General features: G+C 45.0%; 1 protein-coding gene across 1 annotated transcript; it reads right to left on the bottom strand.

The window, feature by feature from the left end:
• Positions 1–5,743: 5,743 nt before the first annotated feature.
• On the bottom strand, positions 5,744–12,696 carry Znf263 (zinc finger protein 263). The gene is made up of 6 exons (XM_021209081.2): positions 12,032–12,696; positions 10,813–10,993; positions 10,270–10,343; positions 9,870–9,993; positions 8,257–8,373; positions 5,744–7,804 (listed from the first exon to the last, which is right to left on the bottom strand). Exons 1-6 carry the CDS (start codon positions 12,422–12,424, stop codon positions 6,651–6,653), a joined length of 2,043 nt encoding a protein of 680 aa, XP_021064740.1. The 5' UTR covers positions 12,425–12,696; the 3' UTR covers positions 5,744–6,650.
• Positions 12,697–19,373: the final 6,677 nt, after the last annotated feature.

Genomic DNA, 19,373 nt, shown 5'->3' with positions numbered 1-19,373 from the left:
AGAAGGAGAAGGAGAAGGAGAAGGAGAAGGAGAAAAAGAATGATCTGTGTGGTGGTTGATGTATGTGTGTTGCTCTGTACTTTGGAAGAAGTTTCTTCTCTCACTNCTGTGGGTCAGAATGTGGACCTTGATGGAAAATGGAAAAGACACATAAAGCCTGCCTGGTTCAGGCCCAGTGAGCTTACAGGAGTCACATGTAGACGCATGTAGGGAGCAGTGGACTAGAGGTTTGGTTGGGCCTGTCTTGACCCTCACAGGTAACAGCCAGGTTACCTGTGCTCAGCCCATGTGCTCTTGAATGTAAGCAACTATAGTAACAACTTGGGACATACTTTATATGAAATGTTTTAGAATGATGGTGAATAAAAACATTAATATATGATGAAGGAATAATAAAGGTGGATTCATTTTTAAAACAAACAAACAAAAAAAAAAGAAAACTAGACTTCCTAATATTAAGACTACTGCCAATATGCCTTCAACTTCTAGTAATCAGGCTATGTAAAGATAGTTGAAATACATGATACAAATGTACTGTTGATACTGTCTTTAATCAAATACATTATTCTCATATCAATGCCCACTTATATTGGCTAGAATATAGTTTGAAAATAAATGTGCATTTCTTTAAATGTATGAATACTGTCTTTTTTCTATTTACAAAACAAGGATCTGAATAATGAATTATCATCCCAAATTACATAAATTGTAATGGCTACAATGAAAACATAGCTTCAAATTCTACCATGTAATTGACCAGTAGGGCACATATGTAGTATGCACCAAGACCTTAGTTTCATTCCTCAGAATTAAAAAAATATTAATGTATGCTACATAAAGGAGGAAGGGGCTGCTCCCAAGCCCCTAAAAGGAGGAACTCACAAGGAGAACTGGTCATGAACAGATTAATTTATGACTGTCTACATGGTCTTATTACCCATAGGGAAGTACAACTAAAGATAATTAAAATATTACAAAACAGGGGCTAGACAGTTGGCTCAGTGGTTAAGAACATTGGCTGTTCTTCAGGTGATCCAGGTTCAACTCCCAGTCCCCACATGGCAGTCCCCTCTAGCCCAGGGGATCTCGGCTCCTCTTACACCATGCCTGACTACTGCCATGTTCCTGCTTTGATGATAATGGACTGAACCTCTGAACCTGTAAGCCAGCCCCAATTAAATGTTGTCCTTATAAGAGTTGCCTTGGTTGGCCGGGCGTGGTGGTGCACACCTTTAGTCCCAGCACTCGGGAGGCAGAGGCAGGTGGATTTCTGAGTTTGAGGCCAGCCTGGTCTACCAAGTGAGTTCCAGGACAGCCAGGGCTATACAGAAAAACCCTGTCTCGGAAAACAAACAAACAAAAACAAACAAACAAAAAAAACAAAAAAACCAAAACCAAAACAAACAAACAAACCCTAAGACAAAAGTTGGTACTGGTAGTGAGGTATGCTGTGATAGGCCTGGCCATACTTTTGTTTGGAAGAATGTGGATTATGGGACTTTGGCGTGGGAAAGCCATGGAATGTTTTGTTTTAAGTGGGGCTTAATAAGCCAACCTAGTAGGAATATGAAAGACTTAGTTGCTGTGAGTGATTTGAACTGTGCAGTCATGGCCCAAGAGGTTTCAGTGAAGAAGAACTTCAGTATGTGGCCTCGAGAGTGTTTTGTGGTATTTTGGTGAAGAACATGGCTACTTTTTGCCCTTTCGTGAAGAGTCTGCCTGAGGCTACGATGAAGAGACTCAGATTAATTGCATTGACAAAGGAAGTCTCAGAGACACCAACCATAGACTTTGTTCTCTAGTTGTCTCATGACAAGCATTTTGAATAAGCATAGCAAGTTTAGAATGGAAAAATATAAAATATATAGTTCTAGTATTAATGGGGCACCAGGAATTGAAATTGAAATTAAACTGATATAAATTGAAATTTTATATCAAGGATATTAAATTGAGTTAACGGAGTGGTGATCTTGGGACAAGATCCTACCCAGCTAAATTCAGATCCAGGCTTGGTGGCACACACCTTTACTCCTAAGAGACATGCATGCAGATCTCTGAGATCAAGGTCAATCTACAGAGCAAGATCCAGAACAGCCAAGTTTAGGCAGAGAAGGAGTAGGCAAAAAGTAAGCTAGTGATAATGTAATAGAACAATTGGGCCATGTTCCAACCCCAGCAAGCAGTAGAACATGGCAGTTTTGGCAATATGGCTCTGGCTTTAGAATCAAGAACAGAAGAGACTATTGGGGCAATTGATGCTGGTTAGCTGGAGCTAAGAAATTAGTGATTTAGAAGAGACCAGCATCATTGTGATGAAAATTTCTGGGAAGTATTTTCTGAGAGCACAAAGAAGCTGTGTTCCAGAGATAGGCAAGATTGTACCTTGTGCTGCAGCTGTATTTAGTAATGTGTAAGAGTCTCCCAGATGGTACTGGTTTTGAAGGCATGAAGGGATCATGAAGAGCAGCTGAGGCTTGGCACTGTGAGAGGCCAGGGACAGGCACTGGTGAAGGTGCAGCCTCAGTTGTAGTTGATGGCCCAGATCTGAAGGGGTCATGCAAAGGAGTTGAGGCTTGGTACCCTGAAGAGAGCCTACGAGAGGCTATTGGTGAAGCCTAGTTGCAGCGGAAGACCCCAGTGTATTGGAGTTGCCAGTACCATGGGATGATCACCAAGAACAACAGTGGTAGTGGATTGGATTACCCTGTGCCTAGAGTGCTACAGAGGGCAGAGCTGGAGAAGTGACGCCAGCCCTTTGGAGGAGCCCAGAAGATCATGTGTGGATCCCAGACATTGAAACAAGAAGCTGTAACATTGAAGCTGCCTTGGAGAGCCCAAGATGCTAAAGATGCCAGAGCTATGGGGTATCTCCTGAGGAAAACTGTTAACAGGGAGTGGAACCAGCCCAGGAGAAATTAGTTACAGCTACCAAAGATGAAAAAGGAATGGAGATCTGAAGACCACTTTGACGTCAGCCATGGAGATGCAGAGTATGGAGTGTGCCCAGCTGTCTCCTGTCTTTTTTTGAGGATTACAGTTAAGTGATTGGATGAATCTCAGAAGAGACTTTGAATTTTGGACTTTTAACATTGTTGAGACTGCTATAGACTATGGAGAATTTGGAAGTTGGACTAAATGTACTTTTTTATTATGCTCTGGCTAGGCAAGGGCCCCATAGACTCAAGTGTTTGAACAAGCCTATGTGCCATGTCCACTCCAGTTGTGACTTGCAACAGGTCTGAAAACCTGGACACAGTCCTGAGGCAAAAGAGTTTCAAGGAAACTCAGCCTCCTGGAGCCCTGGCATCCCAATAACCCATACACTCAAACCCTATCCTCACGTTAGGATGGTGTATCATAGGTGAGCCTCCACCAGTGCTCCAATGTCCTAGATTATCCTTAAAGCCAGGAGCTCAGAATTTAGTAGGATTCTATGAAAAGACCAGTGAAACTAATCAGGCATTACAAAGAACAGAGCCAGAATAGCCCAGGGCAAGCTTAGCAAAGCGTGCTTTTGGAATCTTCATTTCATCCAAGTTACTTTCATATGCAAGTATTTACCAAGGCCTAGGAAATAGGGGGTTGTGGTATTGCATTATTCANNAGGTCTGCTAGAGCAGAACCCCCTGGTGCTAGCTCTCACAAGGCTCAAAGGAGTAGCACAAATTGTGACTACGGTGAGAAATCCTTACCTGTCTTTAGCTGACCCTAGGCAGAGCTGTTTTATCTGTACTGTAAACATTACCTGGCACCTATAAGTCCTTTTGAAATCATTCCTCTGTTTTGTGTCAGATAACTTCAATGTACTTTGCCTGCTGTGACATCCTACCCCTTTATTTTCTGTATAAGACTAGTGTTCACTTTGTGATCAGATTGTACACTGTCTCTCCTGTGGACTGTTTGTCACTCGCCGAATCCTCGCTCATCTGCAACCAAGACCCGTTCCACGCAGATAGGAGACCCCACAAAGGAGGCAGTCTGTGGCACCTATGGGGGCCAGGGAGTGGAATGTGATGGGGTTTGTGTTTGGCCCAGGGAGTGGCACTATTTGGAGGTTTGGCCTTGTTGGAGTAGGCATGTCACTGTGGAAGTGGGCTTTTAATACCCTTGTCCTTAGCTGAGTGGAAGTCAGTATTCTGCTAGCAGCCTTCAGATGAAGATGTAGAACTCTCAGCTCCTCCTGCACCATGCCTGCCTGGATGCTGCCATGTTCCTACCTTGATGATAATGGACTGAACTTATGAACCTGTAAGCCAACCCCAATTAAATGTTGTCCTTATAAATGTTGCCTTGGTCATAGTGTCTATCCTCAGCAATAAAACCCTAAGACAATGGCTCCTGAGGAATGACATTATAGGTCCTCTGTCCTTCACATATCAACAGTTAAGAAAACTCCAGGCTTGCCGGGCAGTGGTGGCACACGCCTTTAATCCTAGCACGTGGGAGGCAGAGGCAGGCGGATTTCTGAGTTCAAGGCCAGCCTGGTCTACAAAGTGAGTTCCAGGACAGCCAGGGCTACATAGAGAAACCCTGTCTNTCTGAGTTCAAGGCCAGCCTGGTCTACAAAGTGAGTTCCAGGACAGCCAGGGCTACATAGAGAAACCCTGTCTTGAAAAAACCAAAAAAAAAAAAAAAAAAAAAAAGAAAACTCCAGGCTCAGGAAACTACCAACAAACTCACTAATTTACTAATCTTAACGTGGGTGGAATCCTTTTAGTCTGCCACTTGTATCTGGGGTGACAGACACTTATTTACATCTGCCTAGGAAAAGGTACATAACACAGCAACACCAGTTAGGCCATGTAATATCTGCATGGGTGATTTTCTACTGTGTGTGTATATAATCCAGGTAATAAGCTGCTTGGTGGCACAGCAAGTGTAGACAGACCACCTACTTCATGGCACCAGGACCTTATGAGTCCTGCCCTACTCCATGGGACCAAGACCCTCTCCTACACTGTTAATCTACATTACCTTCCCTGCCCTCAGTCCTCAGACCACCACTGCTCACCTGTGAAAAAACTCCCTTAAGATAAAGGGAAATAAGAAAATGTTTTAAAAGTTGGTCCAGAAAACCAAGCTTTTGAACACACTAACCTGAGACAAGAGCTGGGGTAATAATGAGTCCTGCTTTGATGGACTTAGAGTACTGGCTTCTTCTAACTCTCTCAAAATATAAACAACTGTGGGTGGTGCACTGGTTTAATCCCAGCACTTGGGGGCAGAGGCAAGCATATCTCCTGTTCGAGGCCAGCCTGGTCTACAAGTGAGTTCCAGGACAGCCAGGGCTATGCAGAGAAACTGACTTGAAAAAGAGAAACTCCTATTATTCCTACCCCAAGCCCACTTTCTATGACATAATGCCTTCCTCCTCCTAATTTTGTCTTGCTTTTTATTTTCACACCATTAATGATCAATAGCTTTGTGAAGACCATTATTAGAAGCCCTCCTGAAAACAAGCTTTGTAAGACAAAAATATCCTGTCTTTAAAAAGCCTGAACTGGCCAGGTGGTAGTGGTATATGCCTGCAATCCCTACAATCAGGAGGCAGAGGCAGAAGCAGGGGCAGAGAGGCAGAGAGGCAGAGGCAGGTGTTTCTCTGTGCGTTCAAGCCAGTCTGGTCTAAAGAGTGAGTTCCAGGACAACCAGGGCTAGAGAAACCCCATCTCCAAAAGAACCCCCACAAGAAAAGAGAAGTTTGAACCATATCAACACAAAGTTCCTCAATAAAGAGTCATACATATTCATGTTTCCTTGGAGATATTTATTATAAATCCTCCAAACATTCTCAACAGAGAAAGACATAATTCCTATTTTCTCTAGGATCTGTTTTTTGTATCTGATGAAATCATGGAACCCTCCACTCATAATCATGTCTACAGAGCTCTAGGTACCTTTTGACAGGTAGAATAAAGTCTCAAATCTTTAGAAAGGTAGACTGTAATCACATACCCCTAATCTGTAAAATGCAGAGTTCATCTGTGGATTCCACATTGTAACTGCCTATCTCTCTAGTTCCCTTTTTTCTGAGGTCACCTCTTATGTCAATGAGCACTCCTGCCAACCTACTCAGAGGGGTGTTGCAGTGGCAGAACTGGACTTCCCAGGACTTCCCAGTCAGGGCCCTAAAACAAAAATAAAAACAAACAAAAAACAAAACAAAAAAACCCCAAAAACCCAACCTAAGGTCTTGTTGACCTAAAATTTAAGGTCTTATTGACTTTAAATTGGTCTCCCAGGATCTAGCCCTTCTTTGGTCTCAAGGGCCTCAGGAGCCCAAACTCTCCTGCTTAATGTCACAAATAAGGGGTTGAAGCCATAGGTATCCCCCAAATTGATGGGATTAATACTAGACTTAATACAGCACCCAAACCATACCTGGGTCAAAATCAAGGTTGATGCATCTGAAAACAGGGTGGACTTCATAGAAAACCATCCCTAAGCAGGCTACCTCAAGGTCCTTAAAATCTTCTCAAGTCTGAACGTTTTAGTTTTAAGCTAGTTTTTCACCTCTGCACCTCCCTTAAAAATAAGTCCCATTTCCTCTTTATATTAATTACCAGCAAAATACACCAAAGTGGGCAAAGAATATCAGCTCTGGTTAAGACAGTTTTCTGCCAAAACTGAGGCAAAAAGAAATCCCACAATTTCTAACCAGTGTGAGTTCTTTGATGACTTGTAAGGCGTGAGCTCCGAGAGAAGCTTTCTCCACATTCAGAACATTTATATGGTCTTTCTCCTGTATGGGTTCTCAGGTGACGAATCCGGTTGGAACTGTGAGAGAAACTGTCTCCACACTCGTGACAGGTATAGGGTTTTTCTCCTGTGTGAATTCTCTGGTGCCTGATTAAGTTAGATCTATGAGAGAAGTTTTCCCCACAAAGGATACACTTATACGGTTTTTCTCCTGTGTGTGTTCTCTGATGTCTGGTAAGGTGCATGCCCTGCCGGAAACTTTTCCCACAAGTGGAACATTCAAAGAGTTTCTTTTCCACTCTGTGGTTTGTAAGAAAGGGGGCACTGTCATTCATGCCTTGCCCACACTCAGGGAAAGGGTCGAGTCTCTCTTTCTCATGGGTTCTTTCATGAATAACAAGATGTGAACTCCGAGAGAAACTTTTGCCACATTCACTACAGCGATAGGGCCTCTCTCCAGTGTGGATCCTCTGGTGCCGAAGCAGGTTGGAGCTGTGAGCAAAGATCTCTCCACACTCTGGGCACTTGTAGGGCTTCTCCCCAGTGTGTGTCCTTTGGTGTCTGTTGAGGTTGGAGTTGCAAGAGAAGCTTTTTCCACAGACATTGCACTGGAAGGGCTTTTCCCCCGTGTGGGTACGCTGATGGCGGGTGAGGTGGGTATTTTGACTGAAGCATTTTCCACATTCAAGGCACTTATGAGCTTCTTCTCCTACATGTGTTCTGTGCAGTGACAGAAAATGTGGGTGTCCACCAAAGACTTCACCACACTCTACATCCATACACAGCTTTTCTGCTGCATGTATTCTCTGGTGCCTAATTAGGTTTGAGTTGTTAGAAAAGTTTTTGCCACACAAGGCACACAAATGTAGTTTCTTGGGCTGTTCTTTTGCTTGCACCAGTCCTCTACAACTTGGGGTTCCCACTAAAGACTCCTCTATTTTGTCTTCTGGGGGACATTCCCAATGTCCTTCTCGGTCATCAAGTCTTCCCTGCTCAGGACTCCAGGGCACCTCCCTTCTAGCTTGGCCAGGCAATAGTACTGGAGGATGGGAACTTTCAGGAGAAACAGACTCGACATTTCTTTCTTGGTTCTCAAACTTTTCCACTCCTAGTAAGAGAGAAAAAAAATAAAGCCCTAGATTATTTTACAGTGGAAAAAAAAAATCCCTACATACTTTTCAGGCAAAAGGCCCAGAGAACAGAGTTCTCTCTCAATTTCCCAGCCAGTCCTTTTAAGTAAAGCCTGCCAGAGAAGCACGTGGAGAAGAGATTCAGACTCAGCGCTTTCCATTTTTAGCTCCCACCTCACTTTCCAATTAGCTCTTCCCCTCCCTACTATGAATCAAGGCTGAGACCAGAATGTAGCAAGTCAGCCCAAGACTAAGCACTTCCTCAAATTCACAGCCCACATTCTCCACTCACCTCGCTGGTGGAACATGGTGCAGGAGACAAAGAGGCAGTTATCTCTCCATGTGCAACAGTGTCCATGCACGCAAATCCCCAGATGTCACACACAGCCTTGGGAGCCTTCCTGAGCAACTGTTTATCTTTACTTCTTACCTGGAACTGGGTTTCTGGGGTTCATGCCTTCCTTGTAGGTCTGGACACTTGGATCCCACAGCTTCCCTCCTTGCTCCACCTGGGTGCTTGAGACCTCCTGACTGGGAATGCAGGACTCTGTTCACAATGAAACAAACACATCACCACACTCTTCTACAGAGTAGAGAAAAGAAGCAGAGCCTTGTTTCCTGCCAGGATCAGAGAGAATCAGAGAGAAACAAATTCTCCCTGAGTCTGACAGACATCACTTGGGAGTCACACGAAAGCCTTTCCAGTAGTTACTCTTGAGGAAAAAGGAACTACAGAAGACCATGGGTTTTTCAATATTTTTTTTTAAGAACTTGAATTTTTAAAACGAATATATACTTTGTAATTCAAATAAGTATAAAATAAATAAAATGGAATGATCACTTCTTTGAGAATCAACTTACTATATATAATAAGAGTGTTGGCTACGTATAGATAGAACTAAATTTAACTGTAAAACTCTGGGGGAAAAAAACCATGAAGTCAATTGGGAAGGAACCTGGGCTCTTAGAAGACAATGAGATTAAAACTTTTAAATCCTCCAGTGCTATGGTAAATAGAGAAGCCAACACCTCACTCAACTCAAACAGAAGCTCAGCTCCAGCAATCTCATCTCTCGCCATTGCTGGTACAGCAATGCAAAGTGATGTAACCCAGGAGATCCCAAAGAAAACAAAACCCAGCAGTAGCCCTGCACAATCAGTGCGAGTGAATTCACAGCTCTAAGTAGCCTCCTACAAACAGAGGAACACGGCAGCACTGTGATTTCTTCCTGCTGTATGCTTCAGTATAACCTATCATACAGTCCACACCACCTTACATTACCTCCATTTTTTTATTATGAGAATTTTCATACACATAGAGAAGCTGAGGAACTATGTAAGATAATAATATATATATAATATATATATATATATATATTATATATATAGAGAAATTCCACCTACATTCAGCTATCAGTTTGTCTTTATTTTATTAGCATCATTTTTAAACCTTTGCATAAATGTTCAACACACAGATATACTTTAATGGATTGTCTAGCCTATTCTGTGTGTGTGTGTGTGTATTTATATATTGTTCCAATTTTTTTCAAGTTCCCCTTCCCTTCCTGGATTTTTACAGGCTAGGAGAGCTAATAAACTAGTATTCTGATGCCAGTAGCCCTGGATTTTCTGTCTCTGGTTAAAAAAAAAAAAAATCTAGAAATACCAATGAAGCATAGAAGGCATAAATGCTACATGAGCTCAGGAGTACTTCTATTGCAAGGCAGTAAGAACTGAGAGTACTGAACCTGTGTGATGTGGGCCAGTGGTCACTGGATATGATTTGTGTTGCCTTTGGAAGTTCTCCCCAGTTCAGACTCTCTGCCTTAAACTCTAACAATGGAAATACAATCGAAGGATACCATTAAGTCTATCAACTGTGCCACTTGGCAGATGTTTAACTGAGTATTAGGATAAGAAATGTTAGAGCAAGGAGTGGGGTTATTGACAAAACTCAAGAGCTCATGTCCAGTAGGTGTGTGTGTCCAAGAAGCAGGACAGTCTGGTCATAAATGTCATCATCCCAGAAAGAGAAGTTCTTACCTAGTGTCCCCACGTTCTCATAGCTATCTTGAACCATATCCCTTGAGGGAGCTCTCTTACTAGGATCCTGATGGTCCCACTCCTGAGAGATATACATTGCCATGTCCTCCAGGCTCTCGGGCAACTGAAATAACACAAGATCTCCTTTAGCATCACATGCAGTAAAGCACTAAAAATAATTCAAGCAGAGTCATAGTTAATGGGTTAGAACCCATGAGTGCCACTAACACTCCTGTCATGGGGAAAGCCTATAAATGATGGGTTGAAAAGACAAAGAAAATAAGGGAGATATCTGATCAGAAAGAAAATATCCTCCTAGTAGCATAGGGGAACCTCCCACCCTGAAAGCAGAGGAGAAAAGGAGAATTCTGGGGAGAGGCAACGAGAACTTCCACATCACCTGGGTACCAGTCATATCCTTATCTTCCACACTCCCTTCAGGAGGAAAGAGAGAGAGCCAAGGAGCAGATAATGCTAAAGATAACAGAAATTATAATGAGAACAGTAACACCAAATCTTAGCAGCCCACAGATTATTATAAGACAATATGCACTCCCCAACTGCAAGTCTCAGCTTTTAGGATTGACAGTAAACAAAAAGTAGCAAAGGTGTACTAAGGTGGTCTAAAGTAACAGGGCTATAGTAAAGGCATGTGAGCCATCCTCCATCCTGGCCAACAGTATTCTAACCGCACACCCCACATCAATCATCTAACTATAATTTGCCTGTTCTGTACACAGAATGGCTTTACTAAGAGCTTCCCCTTTCCTCCCATCCAACCTTTACAGAATTTATACCACCACTTTTAGGTTTTTCAGAGCACAACTGAGAACTTTAACTTCAGAAATTCCTTCTCCTTGGCACCTGTACTACATTCTGCTAGGATGAGGGGCAATCCCAAAGCCCCTCCTCCCTCCCACCTGCCCAGATAACTGTCCCTCACCCCTCTCCTTTACAGCCTGGGAGTCCCTTTGGGGGCTGGGGTCTAGCAGCTCCTGCAGCCTGGGGCCAGGGCTTCGCTCAGTCTCCATTGGCTCCAGCTTGAAGCTCGGTGACTCTCCTGCCGTTTCCAGTGGCAAAGGCTCCTCCAAAAGCACTTCTGCTCCCCGCCCTTGGTTTGTGACCTGGGAACCAACCCACATCACTCATCATCACAACGGGGCTGACAGAAATGGAAATTAGTACAGGATTCTTAGGACACACCCTCAACACAGAACCCCAGACTATCCCTTTGGTCTTGGCCAAGATGTTTTATGCTAAGGGCTTTTTAGGCTGTTAACAGAAAGTGGGGGAGGGATGGGAGCAAGAAAACTGAGGGTCCACTGTCAGTGCACACTTTCTCAACATACTCTATTGATACACCTCACTTCTGCTCGCTCACTCTCACCTTTTCTAGATGCTTCCACGTTTCACTACTAGATAAGGTGAACTTAGCAGGCAGTGACCATAGCCCCTCCGAGCTTAGCTGTTTTTTCAGAGTTCAATTAGCAGAGATCCAGTTCTGTGCTGCACACTACTAAGATATACTGGGTGTTAACCACTAAATATAGGCCTGGGGTAGTGGCACATGCCTGTGGGAATCACAGTAGTGGGGAGGCTGAAGCAGGAGGATTGCCTCGAGTTTAAGCCTGGGCTACATATCTAGACTCTGCCTGTAATCCTACAACTCGGAATTTGGGGGAGACTGAAGGTGGAGGATCACCACTGGTCTGTAGCCAAGCTGAACTACACAGTGAGTCTGTCAGCTTGGGCTACATAAAACTCTGTCTCAAAACAAACCCTTTAAAGCAGTGGCAGTAGGTGTCATCCAAACGACACACTTCTCCAGGTCCTCAAAATTATCCCAGACAGTACTTTAGCCAACAGAAAAACAGGACCAAACAGATTAAGTAGTCTGACCAAAGTCACAAGGCTAGTAACCTGTGAGAAGCTTTCTAACTACAGAACTAAAGACTGGTGGAGCCACGCCTACATGTTAAAACAAAGTGCTCCTCACTTTCTACTCTCGTCACATGGGGACAATCAGGAAGGAAAGGATAAGCTTAAAAAAAAAATTCCCTCTTCCTCATGTAAAGTCTACTCAGGCCAAACAAGTATATTCGACTACAAAAGAGGCTAGCACAATGACTTCCGGGCCAAACCACGGGTAAAACAGCTGTCACCTGTTGCCTCAGTTTCCCAAGTTCCTTCTGCATACGCTCCACCAGGGCGACTGCTGCTTCGCCGCTCTCTGGGCGCAGCTCCTGCACCCTGCTCTGAATCTCCTGGGGAAGGATAGTCAAGAACTGCTCCAGCACCAACAGCTCCAGGATCTGTTCCTTGGTGCGCATCTCCGGCCGCAGCCACCCGCGGCAAAGCTCCTGAAGCCGGCTAAGGGCCTCCCGGGGACCAGAGGCGTCCTGAAAGCGGAACCGTCGGAAACGCAGGTGGGAGGCCTCCGGGCTGGGCTCTGGTTCCGGCGGGGGCACCTCGTGGCTCCAGGCGCAGTCCTCCTCCAGCTTCACGATGAGGAGCCCTTCTGGCTCCTGCGAGCTCGGACCCGCAGCCATAGTCATGCCCCAGAGCGCCTAGGTCCCGACACCGGCTACGCCCGCCTAGAGACGCCCTGGCTTCTGTTGAGCAGTAGGCCACGGCTGCTGCAGCCGAGAGACTCCGGGCTCCAAATCCCGCTGGAGGACCCCAGGTCACAATCTCGGCAACACCAGGCCCGCAGCGTCGCCACCTGACCGGCTTCCCAGGCCCGCACAGAACTCAAGTCGCAGGGCCCGTGGCGCAAGCCCCAGCGCGCGAGTTAGGCGTCATAAGCCAACGGCCGCTCGTCGGGACGGACTTCCGGTTCACGTTTCCCTTGCGCTGTCTCCCATTGGCTCGGGTCTCGTCACGTACTCACCTGAGACAAGGGAAATTTGCATAAAAGAGCGGGAGGGGAACGCGTCGGATGCGGATGAGGGGCGGGGCTGCGCAGTGGGCGGGGCCTCCAGGTGGGAAGCGGTAAGGGTGGGAATCCATGGGCGGATGTGGCCCGGGTACAACCTGGGTCAGATTTGCTAGGGAAGGTTGCCAAAAGGTAAGTTCCTCCGCCACGCTTGAGCCGGAGTCCAGAGGCGCTAGAGAGTCATGTCGGAGCCCAGAAGTTTAACAAAGAAAACCTTTCCGAAGGCCGATCCCAACACCCCGGAGACCTACGGCCGGAAATAGGCCAGTGCACTGTGGTTCCGGGCTCGAGCTGACTGGGGCTGGTGGGAAATGTAGTCCATCTCGCGCCCTTGTTATTGCGCCTGCACTAAGTGGATTGTCGGAGCTACAATAAACATACCGGTGCTCGTGGTTTTTCCTCCCTGTGAGAGGTGGTCCCTAGTCCTCCATCTTTAGGTGGCTGGTCGACCCAGAAGAACGCTCTGGGTATGAATTGCTCTCGCCATTCTCCCAGTGCAGGTCTAAGGATTAGCTCTACGAAAGCTCGATCATCGGCTCTGACTATTATCCTGAAGGGAGAAGGGTAGGAAACACCAAGGCGGACTTCCTTATTTTTTGAAGAGAGAATTGCCCGGGCCTGAGACTGGAGCGGTCGCAGACAGGTCGTGGAGCCTGCAGATTTTAGGAGTGTGTCACGAAACCCGTAATCACTTATTGGACACATGCTTACATTATTGATTATTCATTGCAACTCAAGAGGCAGGGAAAGCCTTCCTTGCCCTGGGCTCCCTTTGTGAACTTTGTATTCTTTGTAAGACCTCAAGGCAGGAAAATGGCCACACCACCACCACCAGGAGCTCCAGCAGCCAAGTCCCTCTCACCCCCGACTTCCTTAATGGTCCCTAACCCTAATAGTTGTTTAATAATAGCTGTTACTGTCATTCCCTGGCCTGAGGAGGAAGAGTGGCCAGGCTCCACCCTACAAGACAAAAATCAATCAGTCAATCCCACCAATCCTGAACAGGAAAACCCACTAATCCTCGAGCTTGGTATAGAAACCCTTCAAGCCCTGAGCAAACCCATCAGTCACTAATCTTCAAACTCGGTGAAATTCCACAAATCCTCACCCTGGAAAGCTGGGGGTGGAGAGACTAAGAAATCCTGTATAAACCCTGCCTACTGCTCAGTTCCCTGCTTTCTTTCCTGAGCTGAGAAGGACACTCTCCTGTATTTTTCCTTCCCAACGAGTCTCTTGTATGAAGTTTGTTGTGCGGCGCGACTTTTGGTTCCCGATTGCCAGGATGTCTTTCCCTCCAGAGCTTCAGGATTCATACATGAAATAGAACTTTGAAAATATGGCATGAAGTAGATTATAAGTCCTGCATTGAGTGTCGTCGTGGGATCCACTTAAATCCAACATAACTCAAATACCAGGTCAAAGCAGATGCCAAAAATTTACTGTGATCAAGCTGCTACTGACTGATCAGGGCTGTAGAACAGACTCAAGAGCTGAGCCTCGAGGGGATGTTGCACAGCATATTTAAAGGAAACCATAAAGCAAGGGGGGGTGGGGGTGGGGCGGGCTGCTCTGGGCTGTAGCATCGTCCAATCAGGTTGAGAAAGAGAGTTTCCATCAATCAGGATAGGATTTGGGGTCTGGGCCTGGGAACATGAACTTAATTTGACCCTGCCAGCAAGATGGAGAAGTTGTCCTTGACTCAGACAACTTAAAAGTTGTCCCTGAGATGTCAGGACTCAGACAACTGTTTCTTTATAATAGAAACTGTTTAACTATTGGGAAGTCCCCAGCTCCACGAGGGCCTGGGACCTTGAATTTAGGTCCTATGATTAGACGGAGTCTAAAAAGGAAATGATAGCATTTAGAATAAGTTTCTTTTGCTTGTTCTCAACAGTGTCAGTTAAGTTGATCGCCTAAGTTCATACAGCGAACCTGTCGCAAAGCTTAGGCTGTGGGAATAAAAATGTCTGTTTTGGATGACTGTGTAGTTTCATCACAGGTACAAAGGCCGGCAGACTGCCATGGCAAATGCCTATTTATCCAGACACTAGGTAGCACATGGGCTGGTATAGGTTCATACAGAAAAATCTGGCTAAGACTTGGAAGGTTGGGCTGGGGAGATGACTCCGCAGTTAAGAGCAGTAACTGACCTCCCAGGAGACCTGGGTGGGTTCTGTTCCCAGCAACAGAAGGTGGTTCACAGCCTCTGTAGCTTCAGTTCCAGAGGATCTAGCACACTCTACTGGCCCCCAAGGGCATCCATGCGTGCCAGGTATCTTATATGTAGTTCTAGTCCAAATTGAGTGGTTAATGACATGATGGGCTGAGAAACTCAGGAAAGTTGAGTTGGCTGTTAGGATCCTGGAAGCTTCTCCTATGATCCTCTTGGTATTTACCACTTTCAACTGGCTTGCAGATGGAACCTTCATCCTCACAGTGTAAAACCCCCAAATCCCCAATGCCACAGAGTGCAGCCTCCACAGTGAGGAGAAACTCCTGGCTTTCAGTTCTTCTGGTTAAAGCATGATTCTGCTTCCGTTGAGGTTGGTCTCCTCTTCCTTTTTTTCCTGTGCTGCCTCGTTTCTGGTCTAGCAAAAATACTCATATTCATAAAAATAAATCTTGTTAAGAAAAGATTTTTGAGGCCAAGCATCCCCTATGATCATCTTCATGTATTCTAGACATTCCTGTCTCAAGGGACTATAGCCTGACTCCAAAGCCCCTTTTCCTACCAGCATGCACGGTGTGATCTCTGACAGTGTATCTAAGCTCACGTAGATTCCCCTCCTGTCTGGAGTAATATTTTACCACTTCTTACCATGCGGGGTGAGGAACTAAACAAAGTACTAATGGACGCGAAATCCATAGAACAATGCTCTGCACACATTATGAGCTTGAATCAGGACCAAAAGATGGGAAATTGAGAGGCCATAAGAAGGGGAGAAGTTCTTGAACCAGGATCTGGCTGGAAGTCAGAAAATTCAACACAGCTAATAAAAACAAAATTTACAGAAGCTGGCTATGGTCACATGACTATGACTCATCCTAACATTCGGGAAAACCAGGAGGATCAGAAGCTCAGCCTGAGCTGTAAAAGGCCCTGCCCAAAAACAAATGCACCACCATGTGTTGTACACTTATTTTTAAAGTTTTCTTAACCTGTTCTACTGTATATTAGGTTGTTTGAACAAACTAACTTAGAAACCATAAAATCATATATTGCTGTCATCAAAACCCTGTACAGTTCTCTTGAGATGCTCATACCCATGTCTTGGGTGCATAGTCTTGTCTTTTTTTCCAATTCTTTACCTGAAACATTAAAAAGAGATGCTTTATTATAGACGTTACACTTAGGCACAACTGAAAACAGAACTTGTAGTGGAATTCTAGTAGAGTCCTCATACCTAGGGTAAACATTTAGAATGGAATAGTGGTTTTTCAGTGTCTAGACATCAGAGTGAATAGTTGTTTTCTAGAAGTACTTTGACCTTGAACAAATCACTGTAGTAAAGAGTGTTTTCTGGTATCTATAGAGTTGTTTTTTTCTGAAGGGGCTTTCCGGCCTTTGCATGACTTTGGTCACATGACTGTCCTGGCACACCTGGAATGTCTTACACTATTGATTGCTGCAGACAGTACACAGTAAGAACTAAGGTTGCAGGACTGTATCTTTTCTTTCAGGAAACATATAGGTTAGGGGCTTTGGTACGAGGGACTTGTTTTGTCCCCCCCCCCCAAAACCATTTATGTAATAATGAATGTGCTTCTGTACAGATGTCCGAGGTTCACTCCGTTGTGGCTGCTCCCTGCTGCCTGACCCTGATTACATTCTCCTTCTCCCTGTGTAACTCAGAATACTGACAAGAGCTACACTGGGATGCAGTAGTTCTGTTTGGGTTGTCGGCACAGCAGGCCTCCCAGAGGTGGCAGTAGTCATCAGATGGTGGACATTGCAGATCCCCTGAGATGAAATGTCAGTGGCATAGTTCAGCCTGACACTTCCTGCCAATACCACCCTCCCAGCATCCCTTGCTTTTTCTCTTCCAGCAGCGAGCATTCCTTATTTCTGCTCCTCTAGCTTCCCTGGATGACCTGTTGTCTTCTCTTCTCTTCTCTTTTGCTTCAGCCTGCACATCACATCTTTTTCCACTTTGCTGTCATGCCACAGGAGGTTAAAAAAAGGATCATGGTGCTAAGGCCAAGAGAACCTACTGTCATATTTGTTGGGAGTGAAGAAAGCCCTCAGTGAATGTATATTGTTTGATTTGGCCATGGCATGTCAAGGATCCCAGTGCCTTAGACTCATGGGAGTGGCAAAGCCTTCCTCAGGTCCAAGTGTGAATGTTGACAGTGTGTGCAGAAAATGTCTAATATGACTCCCTTCACCCTGCCCTCACACTAGATGTTTACAACCTGAAGTCAGCGCCACTACAGAACCAGTTCCTACCGAGATTAGCCAAATCTGCCTCCTTGCTCAGCTGTTATCTCTGTTTATCTGAATGTAATAATCTAGCTTCCTTGTTTAGCTCTATGCAATAACCCTGCCTCCCAGCTTCCTTGCTTGGCAGTATGCAATGGCCTCACGTCCCTGTTCAGATGTATTAAATGAATACGCTGAGCTTCTCCATCAGAGAACTCAGTCCACCTGAGCCTGGCTTTTCTGTGTCTGAGTTTGTCTTTTCTTCATTCTATCATAGACCCAGTCAACTCAATCCCTGGGGCAATGCAGGACTCAGCATAGAGGCTTATGGGTATCTATTTATTTCCTTCTCTTCTTCTTCTCCACCACTCCTCTATGGAATGTGCCTCTTTCTTTGTGTGTGTCCACACACTTGCACGTATGTAACCTGAAGTGGGCGGCACCCCTGATCTCTCCATAACTTCACTCTATTTTGACTCACCCTGAATTTACCTATTCACTTATTTGCTCAGGGTGCGATGGTTTAAATGAAAACAAACCCTCTAGGCCCACAGGGAGTGGCCCTATTAGGAATGACATTGTTGGAGTAGTTGTGGCCTTGTTAGAGGAAGTGTGGCACTGCGGGTGGGCTTTGAAGTTTCAAACACTCAAGCCAAGTTCAGTGTTGCTCTTTCATTTTGCTGCCTTCCAATCCAGACGCAGAACTCTCAGCTACCTCTCCAGCACCATGTCTGTCATGTGCTGCTAAGCTTCCCACCATGGTGATAGTGGACTAAGCCTCTTCTGTAAGCCAGCCCCAGTAAAATTGTTCCTTTATAAGAGTTGGCTGTGGTTGAGGTGCTTGTCACAGCAATAAAACCCTAAGACGCGGTGTGAGACAGAAGCAATTGTCAATAGTCCCAACAACATCTACAAACTGATCTTTCTTCTCTCCTTTTCTCTTAAACGTGATATTTTGTATAAAGTAAATATATACATACTGTTAAGTTTTGATTAAAACACGTCTCCCTCTTTAATTTTTATTTTTGTGTTTTTGTGGGGTTCTGTATACGCATTTCCTGTTATTTTTGTTGTTGTTGGTGGTGATGGTGCTTTTGTTTTTTAAAGAGAGGGAGAACATTGGGTTACTAGGGTTAAACAGAGAGAGTCTGAGAGAATCGGGTCAGTTTGAAGTGAACAGCCGAGTGAATGGCTGAGCTCTCTGCCTCATCTCAGACACAGCAATTCATTAAAGAAATATTCCACAGTCCTGGGTGGAAATGTCAGTACTATAAGCACATCAAGCGCTCCTAAACGAACAAATTCCAAATTCTACTCAGTCCCTCCTCTGCCGTCTCTTCTTCACACAGAAGCCATAGGTGACCCTTTTATTTTTTTTTTAAGATTTTGTGTGTGTGTGTGTGTGTGTGTGTGTGTGTGTTGGCTGCTTGTGTGTATGTACCACATTTGTGCCTGGTGCCCAAGGAGATCAGAAAAAGGTGCTGATCCCCTAGAACTGGAGTTACCAATACTGTGACCACCATTTAAGTACCTAGAACTGAAACTGGGTCTTTTTCAAGAGCAACAAGTGCTTGTATGCACTGAGCTATCTTTCCAGCCCCAGAAACTTAACATTTTTTTGGGGGGGGGAGGGGACCTGTCTGTTTTTTTTTAGGACATGTGGCCTTGGCTTGCTGGGAACATACTGTACAGATCCATAGTTCTGGGAAAGTCTCTAAATGCACTTACCTTGCCTTTTGTCTCCTGTAGTTCAACTTCTGGCTAACTGTTCTTGTTAAATAAATTATGTCAGTCCAGGATATGGTTTTTGTGCTTAAAAGCTCACCCTGAGAAAGGCTTGGGGCTTCACTGGGATCTCAAACACCCAGTGTAGTCAGTCTGGCCAATAAAGACTTTTTATTGGTTTAAACCCATGTCTAAGAAGTTTTCTCTTATGGATACTCCACCACATTGGTACATACCTGTTATCCTGGCACTTGAGAAATGGAGGCTAAAGTGCTACTAAATGTGGGGGGGGGGTCATAGTCTGTACCCCCAAGAAGCCAAGTTCAGCTCCTGGTATTAAGCCAATTAAAACAGCCAAATTAATAGTAAAAAGCAGAAAAAGATTTATTCAATGTAGATGCAATGAGAAGAAGGAAAAAAAAAA

Source organism: Mus pahari, chromosome 12 (assembly GCF_900095145.1).
Source record: "Mus pahari chromosome 12, PAHARI_EIJ_v1.1, whole genome shotgun sequence".
NCBI classification, from domain to species: domain Eukaryota; kingdom Metazoa; phylum Chordata; class Mammalia; order Rodentia; family Muridae; genus Mus; species Mus pahari.
Note: the sequence above shows the minus strand (reverse complement) of the source record. Positions and strands in the feature narration are given on the sequence as shown.

Excerpts from the sequence above, each read along its gene's own strand:
- Znf263 (XM_021209081.2), bottom strand. The coding sequence starts at position 12,424 with ATGACTATGGCTGCGGGTCCGAGCTCGCAGGAGCCAGAAGGGCTCCTC. Across the intron at positions 10,344-10,812 it reads CCAGGCTGTAAAGGAGAGGG|CATTATCTGCTCCTTGGCTC; the intron begins GTGAGGGACAGT and ends TGTTATCTTTAG. Across the intron at positions 7,805-8,256 it reads CCCCAGAAACCCAGTTCCAG|GAGTGGAAAAGTTTGAGAAC; the intron begins GTAAGAAGTAAA and ends CTCTCTTACTAG.